General features: G+C 47.9%; 1 protein-coding gene and 1 long non-coding RNA gene across 2 annotated transcripts in view; both read left to right on the plus strand.

Annotated features, from left to right (window-relative positions):
• LOC134398813 (uncharacterized) overlaps positions 1–12,751 on the plus strand; it is a 265,472-nt gene that overhangs the window by 186,617 nt on the left and 66,104 nt on the right. The gene's annotated exons all lie outside the window — the stretch shown is intronic.
• On the plus strand, positions 5,568–11,754 carry LOC134398803 (uncharacterized). Its single transcript, XM_063126330.1, has 2 exons — positions 5,568–7,090; positions 10,120–11,754. Exons 1-2 carry the CDS (start codon positions 6,658–6,660, stop codon positions 10,710–10,712), a joined length of 1,026 nt encoding a protein of 341 aa, XP_062982400.1. The 5' UTR covers positions 5,568–6,657; the 3' UTR covers positions 10,713–11,754.

The raw sequence follows: 12,751 nt of genomic DNA on the forward strand, positions 1-12,751 counted from the left end.
ATCTATGGCAGGATCTACACTACTGCTTTAAAACGGTTTATAACAGTAGTGACAACTGTTGGGGCCCAGGACACACACCATATACAGTCTTCAAAATGTTTTCAACGTGTTATATCCTGCTTAGTGTAAATAGAATTTCAGCCAACTTGGATATTTAAAAGATGAAAGGATTTTAGAAGTTATTTGTAGTTCCACATGTTACTTGTATCACATATTAACTGGCATGTATGAATGTCTTTATTACATAAAAAGTATCCATGCCAGTGCTACTAGCTTCCAAGAAGTAGCAACACTATCATGAAGACTACTATACTTTACAACAGCTGCATGGCAGAGCCACTGTATAGCTGATGTGATATGCAGGTGTGAGGTCATGTCCCTTATCATCTAGCCCCCACTGAATGAGTTAGGGGTCAATCCAGCCCCCCACCACAAAACAGTTTGGCACCCTATGCTAGATACACAAGGCTTTCCATTGACCATCCTGCCTAGCAAGATGGAAGGAAGCTTGCTTAAAATAGTTTTTTAAGGTGGAGTGGGAGGCATTTTTGCTTCCATCATTCCAACTCCACTGCCTGCAGGGTGCTGGATGGATGGAGGTCTCCATTCTTGAAGCCCTCCATCTAAAGAGTAGAAATCCTGTTAGATTGAAACCTTAATGCATTTAATGACATTAACCTAAGGGCCTAAGCATGGAGCAGGAGGTGGCATCTGCATGTTTCACAAATTATCTTCAAATTGAACATACAGATTTCTTCACAACTGCTATTCATGCTTTTCTACTTTGAACATTACATTTGAAAAATTAGTTCAGAAGCATGAGTCACATTTCTAAATCCCGGCTTACTTTTTTTCTTTTTTCTTTTTCAACATCCAAATTAGCTCTCCCCCAGCATATCAATCTGAGCACAGGTAAGATTGAAGTGTTGCTACTTCGTATTACATTCTTTCTGCACATCTGGTTACACAAGGGGTTCATGCATTTGCAGGTATGACCTAGCCATCCATCTCAGTTTGCTTCCTCAGATAAAGGAAGCTGCTGAAAGGTGCAAAGGATGTAAGGACCAAAGACTGGGTTTGTAAATGGTAACACCAGCAATATATCTGAGGACATTTAATTAGACTAGGAGCAAGATTGCCTCTGGAAAAATGGAACCACATGGGCACCATTCAAGTAGTAGACATCTGTGTGAATAACAACATATGTGATTTCAGTAACACCAGGTCAGCACAACACACACACACACACACCTTTTCCCCCCAGAGGGGTGCTGTACACCTGAAATCATTTCAATTGTATGTGAAACCATTTCACATACAAATATAGCCTTAATCAAGGCTTCTCTTATGAGAAAACTCCTGAAGAGTAAAGACAATCATGCTGATTTCAGATACTTCAGTCCCATTTAAAGGCTGTGATCTTAGATTACTTTGTTCTTTGCTTTATCTTTTCAAGCTATCCATTGTGTTTCTGCAGTCAGCAACCAACATTTTATGAAGTACTCACTTTCTGGGTGCCTTATTGGTTTATAGAGGACAGATATGCCCTTCTGAGGGCCATTTTGCATTTCTAATTAGCAGAGGCCATGATGGTGGCATGAGTAACTAATGGCACTAGAATTAAATTCTAAATTGTGGGTGTGAGATAGGCTTCTGTAGAACCTCCCCATGTGCTTATCTCAGAGAAACCTATTCCCTACAGCAGGCTTCCCCAATCTAGTGCTCTCCTTATGTTTTAACTTAAATTCCCCAGCCAGCATGGCCACTGGTCAGGAATTCTGGGGGCTGTAACCCAAAACATCTGGAGGAATTAGGTTGGGAAAAGCTGCTCTACAGGTCTGGTAAAGAGCTCAAGTAGACTAGTATAACCTATGCTTAGCTTGTGCATATGTTCAATTTTACCTCCAGATGCAGCCATTCAAATGCCTTTGCACCTATTTTGTACAATTCTACATAAATACATACATACTTACACACTCACTACTACTCCTGGAAAAAAGGGCACTATAGATTTCAGGCAGGCTGCAACCAAAGGTGGAATATATGAGTGAATGTGTTATGGGATCTGGGTCAAATGTTCACAAGCCTGATAGAGGTTTGTTATAACAGCTTTAATTCTATTTTCTTTTCCCATATGATCCCTCATGCCTGTTAAGATCCTCAGGGAAACCAAATTGCAAGTTACCTCTTTGAGAATGGTTACATGTGTGGGTACTTAGCAGCATCTGTTGAGTAAGCTTCCTAAGCTATGAAATAGTCTACCTAGAGAAAGCTATACTTTTGGGATGTGTTCTGTGGTATATGATTTTTCTGGGTTGTGGCAGATGTTCTATGGAAATATTTCCCTAAGCTGCAATAGTCAATTTGTAGCCCTCCAGATGTTCAATCCTACCCAGCATAGTCAATGTTGAACACTGATGGGAATTGTAGGCTAATACATCTGGAGAGCCACAAGTTGCCACCCCTTCAGAGATTTGCAAGGGGAGCTCCCTTCAGTACATTTGGTCAAATATGGATGTCTTTTTCTATGAAATGCATTTGACATACGTTTGAGATTTCCCCCACAATTATAGCAAAAGTTTAAGGAACAAATTCCATAAACTGCCAGGGCTTTGAATATGTTTTTTTGTCAGCAGCATCTTTTCATGTTGGACTGACAAGCTACTTTGGAAAATGAAGTTTCCAAAGCAATTCATGATGTGGCATATAGATCAGCTATTCAAAGAGGGGGCGGGGAATACAGGGCTAATGCAAACGCCTTGAATGAATGAATGAATCCAAGCAGCTCTTTGGATCCCAGCCAACATCTTGAGGAAAAGGCCCTTGTAAAACAATGGCAAGTTTTTTAGAACCACTAATGGGGATCTATTGGATTGCAAGCACAGAACTATTTCAGGAGATTGAAATGTGAGATTAAGCATCTGAAATGAAAAGATAGTTTCATAAATCCAAAGAGATTGGAAGTGGTAATTTTCATCAAAAGCAGGTGAAATGAATGCTTTTATAAATCCCATGATACTCGTGGAACTAGTAAACCTTGACATTTCGGAGAAATGCAAAATATCTATAAATAACTTTAATAAAGCATAGTACTGGATTGAGCACTATAATCTATACAAAAGTGTTCTCTCTGCAATGATATGTTTATCCTTTGTGTTTCTTCCCCTCCACCCCCCTTTTTTCTTTTTTTGGAAATTGGGCATAATCAAAGCAGGATATTAATTTTAATACATCACATTTCCTTGTATAAAGAAGTACTAAATTTTGGATTAATTCATTTTTCCTGTATAGAACAAGAAGTTTAAACTTAGCCTGACATATGAACAGAGGAGATTATCTAGTAAAGCTGTGACAGCTAACATACTTATAATGAGGTGGAAAAAACCCACCAAACCAATCATACCCCACCAAGATATTAATTTCCAAGAAAGACAGAAGGGATAACTCAAGGAAACGTGTACAAGGAGAGGTAAACCCTTGTGATTATTCCTAAGAGTTTTCCTCACTTTCCCCCCTTCTTCATGATGTAAATTATAAAACATTATTGCCAAAACATTGAGACATGCTTATTTAGACCCTTTCATTTTAGAAACTGGGATACATGTATAATTTGGAATAGAAAACATGCACAGAAATAAACTTTACAGCCTATTTATTCAGAAGTACGTAACACTAAGGTCAGTGGGACCCCTAACCCTTATGATTTACAATTACAATTAGGATTATTTTTTACATTTTCTATACCACCCAATAGCAAAAGCTCTCTGAGTAGTGTACAAAATTTATATTAAAAAATAGTATAAAATGATTTACATTTTAAAACAAAAACAATCAACGATATAAATCCCAGGGCCACTTGAAACTGAATCTTATACTATCAAGTGCATAGCAGTAGGGGAAAGTCTTAACCTGATGTTGAAAGGAAGACAATGTTGGAGCCTGGTGGACTTCACCAGGGAGAGTATTCCACTACTGAGAAGGCCTCTCCTTTGTTGCCATTCATGAAATTTCTGTCAAAGGAGGAACCTGGAGCCATGGCCACAGGTGGCAAGTTTAGTGTAGATTCATACCAAGAGAGGCAATCCATCTGGTATTTTGGTCCTCAGTCACCTAAGGCTTTATAGGTCAAACCAATACCTTAAATCAGGCAGCCAATGCAAGCATGCAAGAATTTGTGTGGTATGTTCAGACCTTCTGAGCAGGGTCTATATCTGGTTTTTAATGCCTGTCTATGTAATCTTCTTCTGGTAAGATCTTAGGGCAGTCTCCTGGTAGAACACAGCCACATGTTCCCTTGTCCTGATCTTCACCATCTTTTTGTGGTTATCACTCAGAGAAAAAAACAGTTTAATAATCAGGCTTCAACTATTCCATTTTCTCCCCAGCTTTCCCCAGGTCTATCACACACCACACACTAACAAAAAGACTCTCTCTTCCGCCACCAAATGACTAACTCGAAATGTCAAGTGTAATTTCCCAACTGCGCATTTCCACCTAGCTGGAATCCCTAGCCAATCACAATTGGAAGTTTCCCAGGCCATTCAAAATTGAATTTACTTGTCACCAAGCTCTACTCCTACTCATGCCTTTGATATTGTAACAACGCTAGGCCTCAAGCGTAAACAGATACGTTATAGCTTCCCAGAGGTCACATACTATTCCTTTTGTATTAACCATATGTTCCAATAAAATATCCTCAAATTTTGGTGTGCTTCTAGTCTTGCTTTTTCTTACTATAGGATCTACAGTCAAATAATATATTTGATGAAGAAGAATCCAATTCATTTACATTCCCTGAAAAATTTCTCCCCCCTTTTTTTTTAACAATGAGAAGGGTTTTGTTTTCATAGAAGGCACATTCTGCCATGCCCGGCAAAGCCTGGGCATGGGGAGGGTTTTGTGGGCGGGGCAAGCCTGAGACGTTGCCACCCTGCATTGGCAGGGCCTCTGGGAACTGGGAGGGGTTGGGCACCTTTATCAGGGGACGCCTGACCCCTCCAGGCCCTCTTGCCCTCGTGCTCCGCGGCTGATCTGAAGCTTCTGCTACATGTACCTCCGCCTCGTCGACTGCTTCCAACACACCTCACCACTCAGCGTGCTCGTCAGCTTGGGCTTAGGCCCTGAGGTTTGGTGACAGGGAGGGGGGAGGAATTACGCTCCGCAAGCTGCACATTCCCTTACGGGGCTGCAGCTCACCAGCGCCCTTTACAGCGGAGAGTGGGGAGGGATAGACTTGCCAGCCGCCTGATCCGGGGAGACCTCATCCCTGTCCCTGTCGCATCGCGGCCGCTTCTGCCCTCGCAAGGCTCCAAGTCCACGTGGGCTCTAGCCAAGTGGCCCCCTCATACCAGCCGGCCCTCACTCCCGCGCCTCCTCTGCTCTCGCGCCGTTGCCGCTCCCGCCCCTCTGGCGCTCCGACTCACTCGCGCACGCGCCTCGCTGCCGGTGCAGAGCGGCAGCTGCTCTGGCACGCCCGGCCTCCTTCACTGCCACGTGGGACCTAGCCAAGCGCGTTCCCCCCGGCTCTCGCGCCGTCGCCGCTGCCGCTGCTGCCCCGCTCCCGCGCCTCCGCTACTCGTGCGCCGCGGCCTACTTCTCTCCGACGCCTTGCACTCGGGCCGCTTGCGCCTTCTCCGGGCTCAGGCCTTCACTGGCCTCATCCACCGTCCGAACCTCTTCCTTCTCACAAGCGCCGGGCACGGCGCTTTTTCCTTCATCCTACTCTTACCCCTAAGTGGTGACCAGCCCAGTGCAGCACCTGCTTTTGCCACGTGGGCGCAATATAACTTAATCTTTCCTTCTGCGGCCGTTGCCCTACACAAGCACAATATTTAGCATTAATCATTATTATCATTAAAGTGCAGAGTGAACAGTAAATAGCAAGACCTGCATAGACTTATAATAATTATCATTAATCATTATTATCATTAAAGTGCAGGGTGAACAGTAAATAGCAAGACCTGCATAGGCTTATAATAATTATCATTAATCATTATTATCATTAAAGTGCAGGGTGAACAGTGAATAGCAAGACCTGCACAGGCTTATATTTAATAAGCAGGATTGTTGGCCTGCCTTTACAAGGGCTTAGGGGCTTGAGTTGAGGGCTTGGGGGCGGACTCATTCGGCGGGACGCTGCATTCGTGCCTCGGAGGGACCCCCCAACGATCTGGTGTAGTGGTGCCGCGGAGGCTGCGCTAGGTCCGTGTGTTCGGCGGGGCAGCCACCAAGCTAGCCCCACGGACTGCGTTAGCTTGCAGGCCACTGGCCTCGCGCCTATTTTGCTTCCTCCGCGTGGCCCGTATTGCTGTGAGGGATCACCTTGGGTGCCTCCTCGCGGTGGACGTGGCCTGCCCTCGCTAAGGTCGTGTGGGTGGGGGCGCTGGTGTAAGTGGAGGCGCACGCTGGTTACTTGTTGGCCGCGTGCTCTCCCTGCCAGGGCAACACGTCCTCTCCTGGGGCTGCGGTGTGTGCGCCTCGCCGTGTGGGACCATATCCCCCGGGGTCCGCTCAAGGGGCCCCCTAGCCCTGTATTAGGCATAGATAACTTCAGCTATTTGGTGGTATAGAATTTAAACTCAACCACCTGGGCTGAGCCCTTGCTCCCAGTAGCACTCCCCTCGCTTCCCTTTGTGGAAACAAGTTTATACTAGCTCCATGCCTCCCAAAAAAGGCTTGGGTGGGGCCAAAGGAAAGGGAAAAGCCCCCCGTACACAGGTAAAACGGGTAAGGCACCGTGATGATTCCTCCGACGAGGAGTTGGATCCCCAAGTGGCGGCCTTAATTGCAAAAGTGCAAGCCCTAGAGAGAGGCAGGGGGGTGGCGGACTCCGCGCCAGCAGTTAACCCTCAAACAACGTGGGTTAGGCAGCACCAAACAAGGCGTCAAACACAGGCTGATTTACTTCAATCCCTCACTGCTAGGATTGAAGCCATCGAGCCACAGCAGCCACAACTCACGGAGCAGTCGCCGGTCCCTGACCAGGTGGGCACGTGCGGCATCAATGAGGACGTGCCTTCAGGCCCGCAAACGCAAATGGCTTTGGACGGGATACAGCATGCAGCTCCCATCCCAACTGCGCCAAATGCAGGTATGTTATCGGGAATGCCTATGAGCCCGTGGGGCTGGTTTCCTTGGTTACAGGGCATGTCATGGCCACACATTCGAATGCCACATGTACCTACACCTACCATGTCACAGCCACATGCCCCAGCTGCTCATCTCCCCTCTGAACCCATGGCACCGGTGATGTGGGCCACCAGCTCCGCCGTGGCCAACAATGGGGGGGCAGGGCCCTTGGCAGTACAGCCTTCATCCATGATTATAGGGGGGGGGACCGTTCAGGCAACTAGTACCGATTCAGCTGCAACAAGCCCATCGGCTGTGGCCACCGCCTGCGCTACAGTCTGGCAGGGCCCAGCTGGCGGTGTTTCAACCATAGATAGCAATAATACACCAAATTCAGACCCATTCTCGGGGGCAGAGCGCAATGCTCTTCCAAAGGGCTGTGCTTCTACCCCTTTGGGCTACCACTTGCTACCAGCAACACGGGAAAAAATTGTAAGAGGCGAATACGTGGATATATTTTCTTTGCTGTTTCGGGAATTAGAAAGCAGCGAAAAGGAGAAAATGTCTGAGAAGGAGCTCGAACAACTCAGGAGGCGCAAAGCCGCTCGTACTTGGGCCAATTGGCTGCCTGGCTTCCTTATTTATATGGGTGTGCTACAGCAGCGCTTCCCCACAAAAGCCTTCGTGCTGACGAAATACCTCGATATGATTTATCGAGCGTATATGGAGTACGAAGGTGGCGCCTGGTTGGCCTACGACGAGGCATTTCGTAAAAAGGTGGCCTTCGATCATTCAGCACACTGGGACATCAGGGATCACGATCTATGGCTGCAATTTATGACTCCAGCCAGACCGGTTTCAGGAGATAGGGCCGACAGTGGACACGTACTAGTTAAACATCAACCCGCCACCACTAAAGAGAGCGCGGGGCGGGGGGTTCAATCACGCCCGCCTTGCTGGGAGTACAATTCTAAAGGAATGTGCTTGCACTCCCCATGTAAGTACAAACATGACTGTCTTGCATGTGGTGGCGCACACCCCTCATCCAGTTGCCCCAAGGCAAATTCAAACAAAAATCACTTTAATGACGGACAGGGGGGGAAGCGGCATGGCAGTCAGCAACAGCAGCCTCCTCCTAAAGGGCCCCAGCCCAGTTAGACTGGGCCCCCTCTCATACTTACTTTCCTGCTATCCCAACAAACAAGACGCTGAACTGTTGAGATCGGGCTTCACATACGGTTTCCGCATTCCCTTTACGGGGACCCGGACCCCCACATTTGCCATATTTGGGGGTTCCCTTAGCGCAGGAAAAACAGAAGTGCCCACCACGGTCATAACATTCCTGGGAATCAACTAGATTCCAACAGCCAATGTTGCAGATTGCCAGTCGACAAACTACACACCCTATGCCTTTTGCTGCACCAAATTTCACAAGCAAACAAGGTTACACTGCGACAGTTGCAGGAGGTGGTCGGCCACCTTAACTTCGCATGCAGAGTTGTAGCACCTGGCAGAGCGTTCACCCTCTGATTGTGCGATGCCATGAGGGGCCTTAAACGCCCCTCTCACAGGGTCCGAGTGACGGACGCCATGCGTGAGGGTCTGCACATGTGGCTGGCATTTTATCCAAATTCAATGGGGTTTCATTTTGGAGACAACATTTGCTGATAGAAGCAGAAATGCAGATTCATTCAGACGCATCCGGCTCCTTGGGCTTCGGTGTTATTTGGGGAGACAGATGGTGTGCGGAGAAATGGCCAACTGAATGGCAACATGCAAACATTTCTACTGACTTGACATTTCTAGAATTCTTCCCAATCTCTGTAACTGCTCACATCTGGCAAAAAGAGTTGTCAAATTCAGTTGTCCATTTCTGGTGCGACAACCAAGCAACTGTGCATGTCATTAATACACTAACGTCACGAACCTTGTTCACGCTTTCACCCTGCATTGCCTGCTTCATAACATTTTATTCCGCGCCCGGTACATACCCGGCTTAGATAACTCTATAGCCGATGCTTTATCGCGTCAGCAGGTTCGGCGCTTCCGAGACCTGGCACCTTGGGCGTGTCAGCAGCCGGAACCCATGCCCCCATCCTTATGGGCCATTGGCAACTGGAAGTTGAGCGCGCTGTATGGCAATTGATAGCACCAAGCACGAGAGTATCATACCAGCGCGCAAGTAAGGAATTTCATGCTTTCAGAGCAGCTAAGCGCTTCGCTATAGTATGGCCCATTCCTGTTGATCACATCCTGCAGTTCTGTGTCTTTTCTTACGCGAAGGGCCTTTCTGCAAGAACCATCGCTGGTAAGTTAGCCGCCTTGGCATTCTTGGCCAAGATGCAGGGTGTGCCTGACAGCACTAATGACTTTCGAGTACGACAGGCATTGAAAGGGTGGTACAAGGCCTCGCCTCAGCCGCAGGATAATCGCCTTCCAATCACCCCGGACATACTGGCCAGGTTAAAAAGCCAATGGCTCTCCTTATGTCATTTGCCTTATGAGGCAGCATTATTTCACGCAGTAGTGGTAACAGCGTTCTTCGGGGCCTTCCGTATATCAGAGCTACTTGCGTGTTCTAAGAATGACCAGTCACGTACAGCCTTACAATATCATGACCTAGCTCTATTTGACCATGGCATCACTTTGCGGCTGAGGAGGTCTAAGACTGACCAGGAGGGAAGAGGTGCCCATATTTCTCTTAACCGTGCTCAAATTACTGACATCTGCCCGGTAAGCGCATTGCATACTTTCGCTAACTTGTGGGGCGATCGAGAGGGCTACCTCTTCTGTCACAGCGATTCAGCACCATTAACCAAATATCAATTTTGGTCCATAACCAAGACAGCATTGCAAACGTTGAGACTACAAGCTACATCATATGGCACACACTCCTTCCGGATTGGGGCAGCATCCACGGCGGCCAGCCTACAGCTCCCCCAGCAAACCATTCAAAGCATAGGTCGATCGAAATCTGCAGCCTTCCAGTCCTATGTCAGGAAAATGTCATAATACGGTCATATCATTAACTGACTACCATGTCTATTTTAGAACACAGGAGGAGGTGTGTGCCTGTTCGCGTTGTCATATGCGGGCACAGCATGGTCTTTTGGGCCGGCAGAAGGGCTGCGACCTCTTCAATTGGAACCCAGCTGGGCTTCAGCCAATTGGCCAGCATCCAATGGCTTGGAAGACGCGGGATGCGGTGGGAACGGCTCCTTCCCACGTTGTTTCAAGCTACGGCCTCGCCACCACAGGTCCTCATCATTCATCTTGGAGGAAATGACCTGGGGTTACTTAAGGGCAAGGCCCTAATATTGCAAGCGATTGCCGACTTCAAGGTTATTCGGCAGCGTTGGCCTGGCGTAGTCATAATCTGGTCCTGCGTCCTGCCCAGGTTTGCGTGGCGATCTGGTGAGATCAAGCCAATGGAGAGGGCGCGCCGCCGTGTCAATGGCGAAATCTTCCGCGATCTGATTAAACATGGGGATGTCAGCATCAGGCACCCCTCGATTATACTGGCCCGGAGGGAGCTATATCGACAGGACGGCGTACACCTGTCTGACATTGGTAACGATTTATTTCTGCATGATCTGCAAAGGGGACTTAAGGGCGTCCTAGGGCGATGGGGGGGGAGCGACTAAGCAAGTGGCTTGCCGCCCCCTGTGGCAGGTAGAGAAGGCATCCAGAGGGAATATAATGGCGAGATTCCAAGGCACTGTTTCAGTGATTGGTGACTCCCGAGGGCTCCCGGTGTTGAGCCCTGTGGCCAGGCCGGGGGATAAGGACCACCTTTGAGGCCGACCTCGCTCACCCCACCTTGAGCCCGTGGGGGCAGGGGTTGGGGGGTGACAAGGGAAGGTCTCCCTACCCCTGGTTGGGGATGGACAGCAGGGTGGTGAAACCGAGCGCCACCTGCTGGACCAGGAAAGCTCGCCCGTTCACTTAGAAAGGCCTGCACGCAGGCCTGGCTGGATGCCTGAGGAGAACCCCCTTTGCAGATCTTGAATAAAAGTGGCCCAGTTTAACTCCAGCACTTGTGTCGTCTCTTATTTCTTGCGTCCGTCCCACAAGGCACATTCTGCCATGCCCGGCAAAGCCTGGGCATGGGGAGGGTTTTGTGGGCGGGGCAAGCCTGAGACGTTGCCACCCTGCATTGGCAGGGCCTCTGGGAACTGGGAGGGGTTGGGCACCTTTATCAGGGGACGCCTGACCCCTCCAGGCCCTCTTGCCCTCGTGCTCCGCGGCTCCCTCCCTCCCTCCCTGTTGACAGTGTGTTCTTTGGGTCGCCTTTAGGGGGCCGAGTAGGAATTTTTTGCTCCCGCCCTGAATTGGACGTGAGTTGTTTCGCCTACTCCACACTGTGAGACATCGGGGGAGTATAACTAGGTCAATTCGGCTGCTAGCGATTTGGTCACCTATTTCAAGGCAGGTAGAGAAGGCATCCAGAGGGAATATAATGGCGAGATTCCAAGGCACTGTTTCAGTGATTGGTGACTCCCGAGGGCTCCCGGTGTTGAGCCCTGTGGCCAGGCCGGGGGATAAGGACCACCTTTGAGGCCGACCTCGCTCACCCCACCTTGAGCCCGTGGGGGCAGGGGTTGGGGGGTGACAAGGGAAGGTCTCCCTACCCCTGGTTGGGGATGGACAGCAGGGTGGCGAAACCGAGCGCCACCTGCTGGACCAGGAAAGCTTGCCCGTTCACTTAGAAAGGCCTGCACGCAGGCCTGGCTGGATGCCTGAGGAGAACCCCCTTTGCAGATCTTGAATAAAAGTGGCCCAGTTTAACTCCAGCACTTGTGTCGTCTCTTATTTCTTGCGTCCGTCCCACAAATCTCTCATTTGATATAATCCTTTTTGTTTCCACTTTGCCTATTGCTAAATGTAAGCTATTCCTAAACTCCTCACAGGAAGAGCAGCATGGAAATATAAAAATAAAATAAAGTTTGCCTCATTTAGCTGTACTGGGCCAGCTTGGTCATGTAGTTATGATTTCATATAATTATCACTCTGAATCACAGTTGAATTAAGCATTCAGAAAAACCACATGGTGGGCCACTATTTCTGGGAATGAACCGTTTAAGACTGAAAGGAAGGGTTTGTATTTGTGAATGCCCTCTCCCATGGATCTAAGAAAAGTAAACGTAGAAGACAAACACATCAGGAAACTGACAGTCATCTTTTCCAGACAAGGAAGTGTTTTCATGGAAGCATTCAGTTTCACAATTGACCACATAACATTCTGAATTTCTAAAAAAAACACCTTGAATATCATTGTTTTGTGGAAGTAGTGCAAGCTTTTAGTAGGATAACAAAAATGGTTTTGTTATCTAGTGAGTGGTGGTGGGTTTTTTGGGTGTTTTTTTTTTTTTTTTTTACTAAATCACCTTTTCCTACCATCATTGCTTGTATCAAAAATTCATTCTCTATTACACCGTTTTCTCAAGATAAACTTATTTGCTTTGTTTCCTTTTTCAATTAATGTTAATTTACAAATGCCAAACCACTTTCATATCTAAGAACATAAGAAGTGCCCTGATGCTGGATCAGACCAAGGGTCCATCTAGTCCAGCACTCAGTTCACACAGTGGCCAACCAGCCATCGGCCAAGGACCAACAAAGCAGGACATGGTCCTGAGTTACAGCCCTAGAGTCTAATCTGGATGCTGTTTTTCATTGGCTT

The sequence above is a fragment of the Elgaria multicarinata genome, chromosome 5 (genome assembly GCF_023053635.1).
Source record: "Elgaria multicarinata webbii isolate HBS135686 ecotype San Diego chromosome 5, rElgMul1.1.pri, whole genome shotgun sequence".
Taxonomy (NCBI): Eukaryota; Metazoa; Chordata; class Lepidosauria; order Squamata; family Anguidae; genus Elgaria; species Elgaria multicarinata.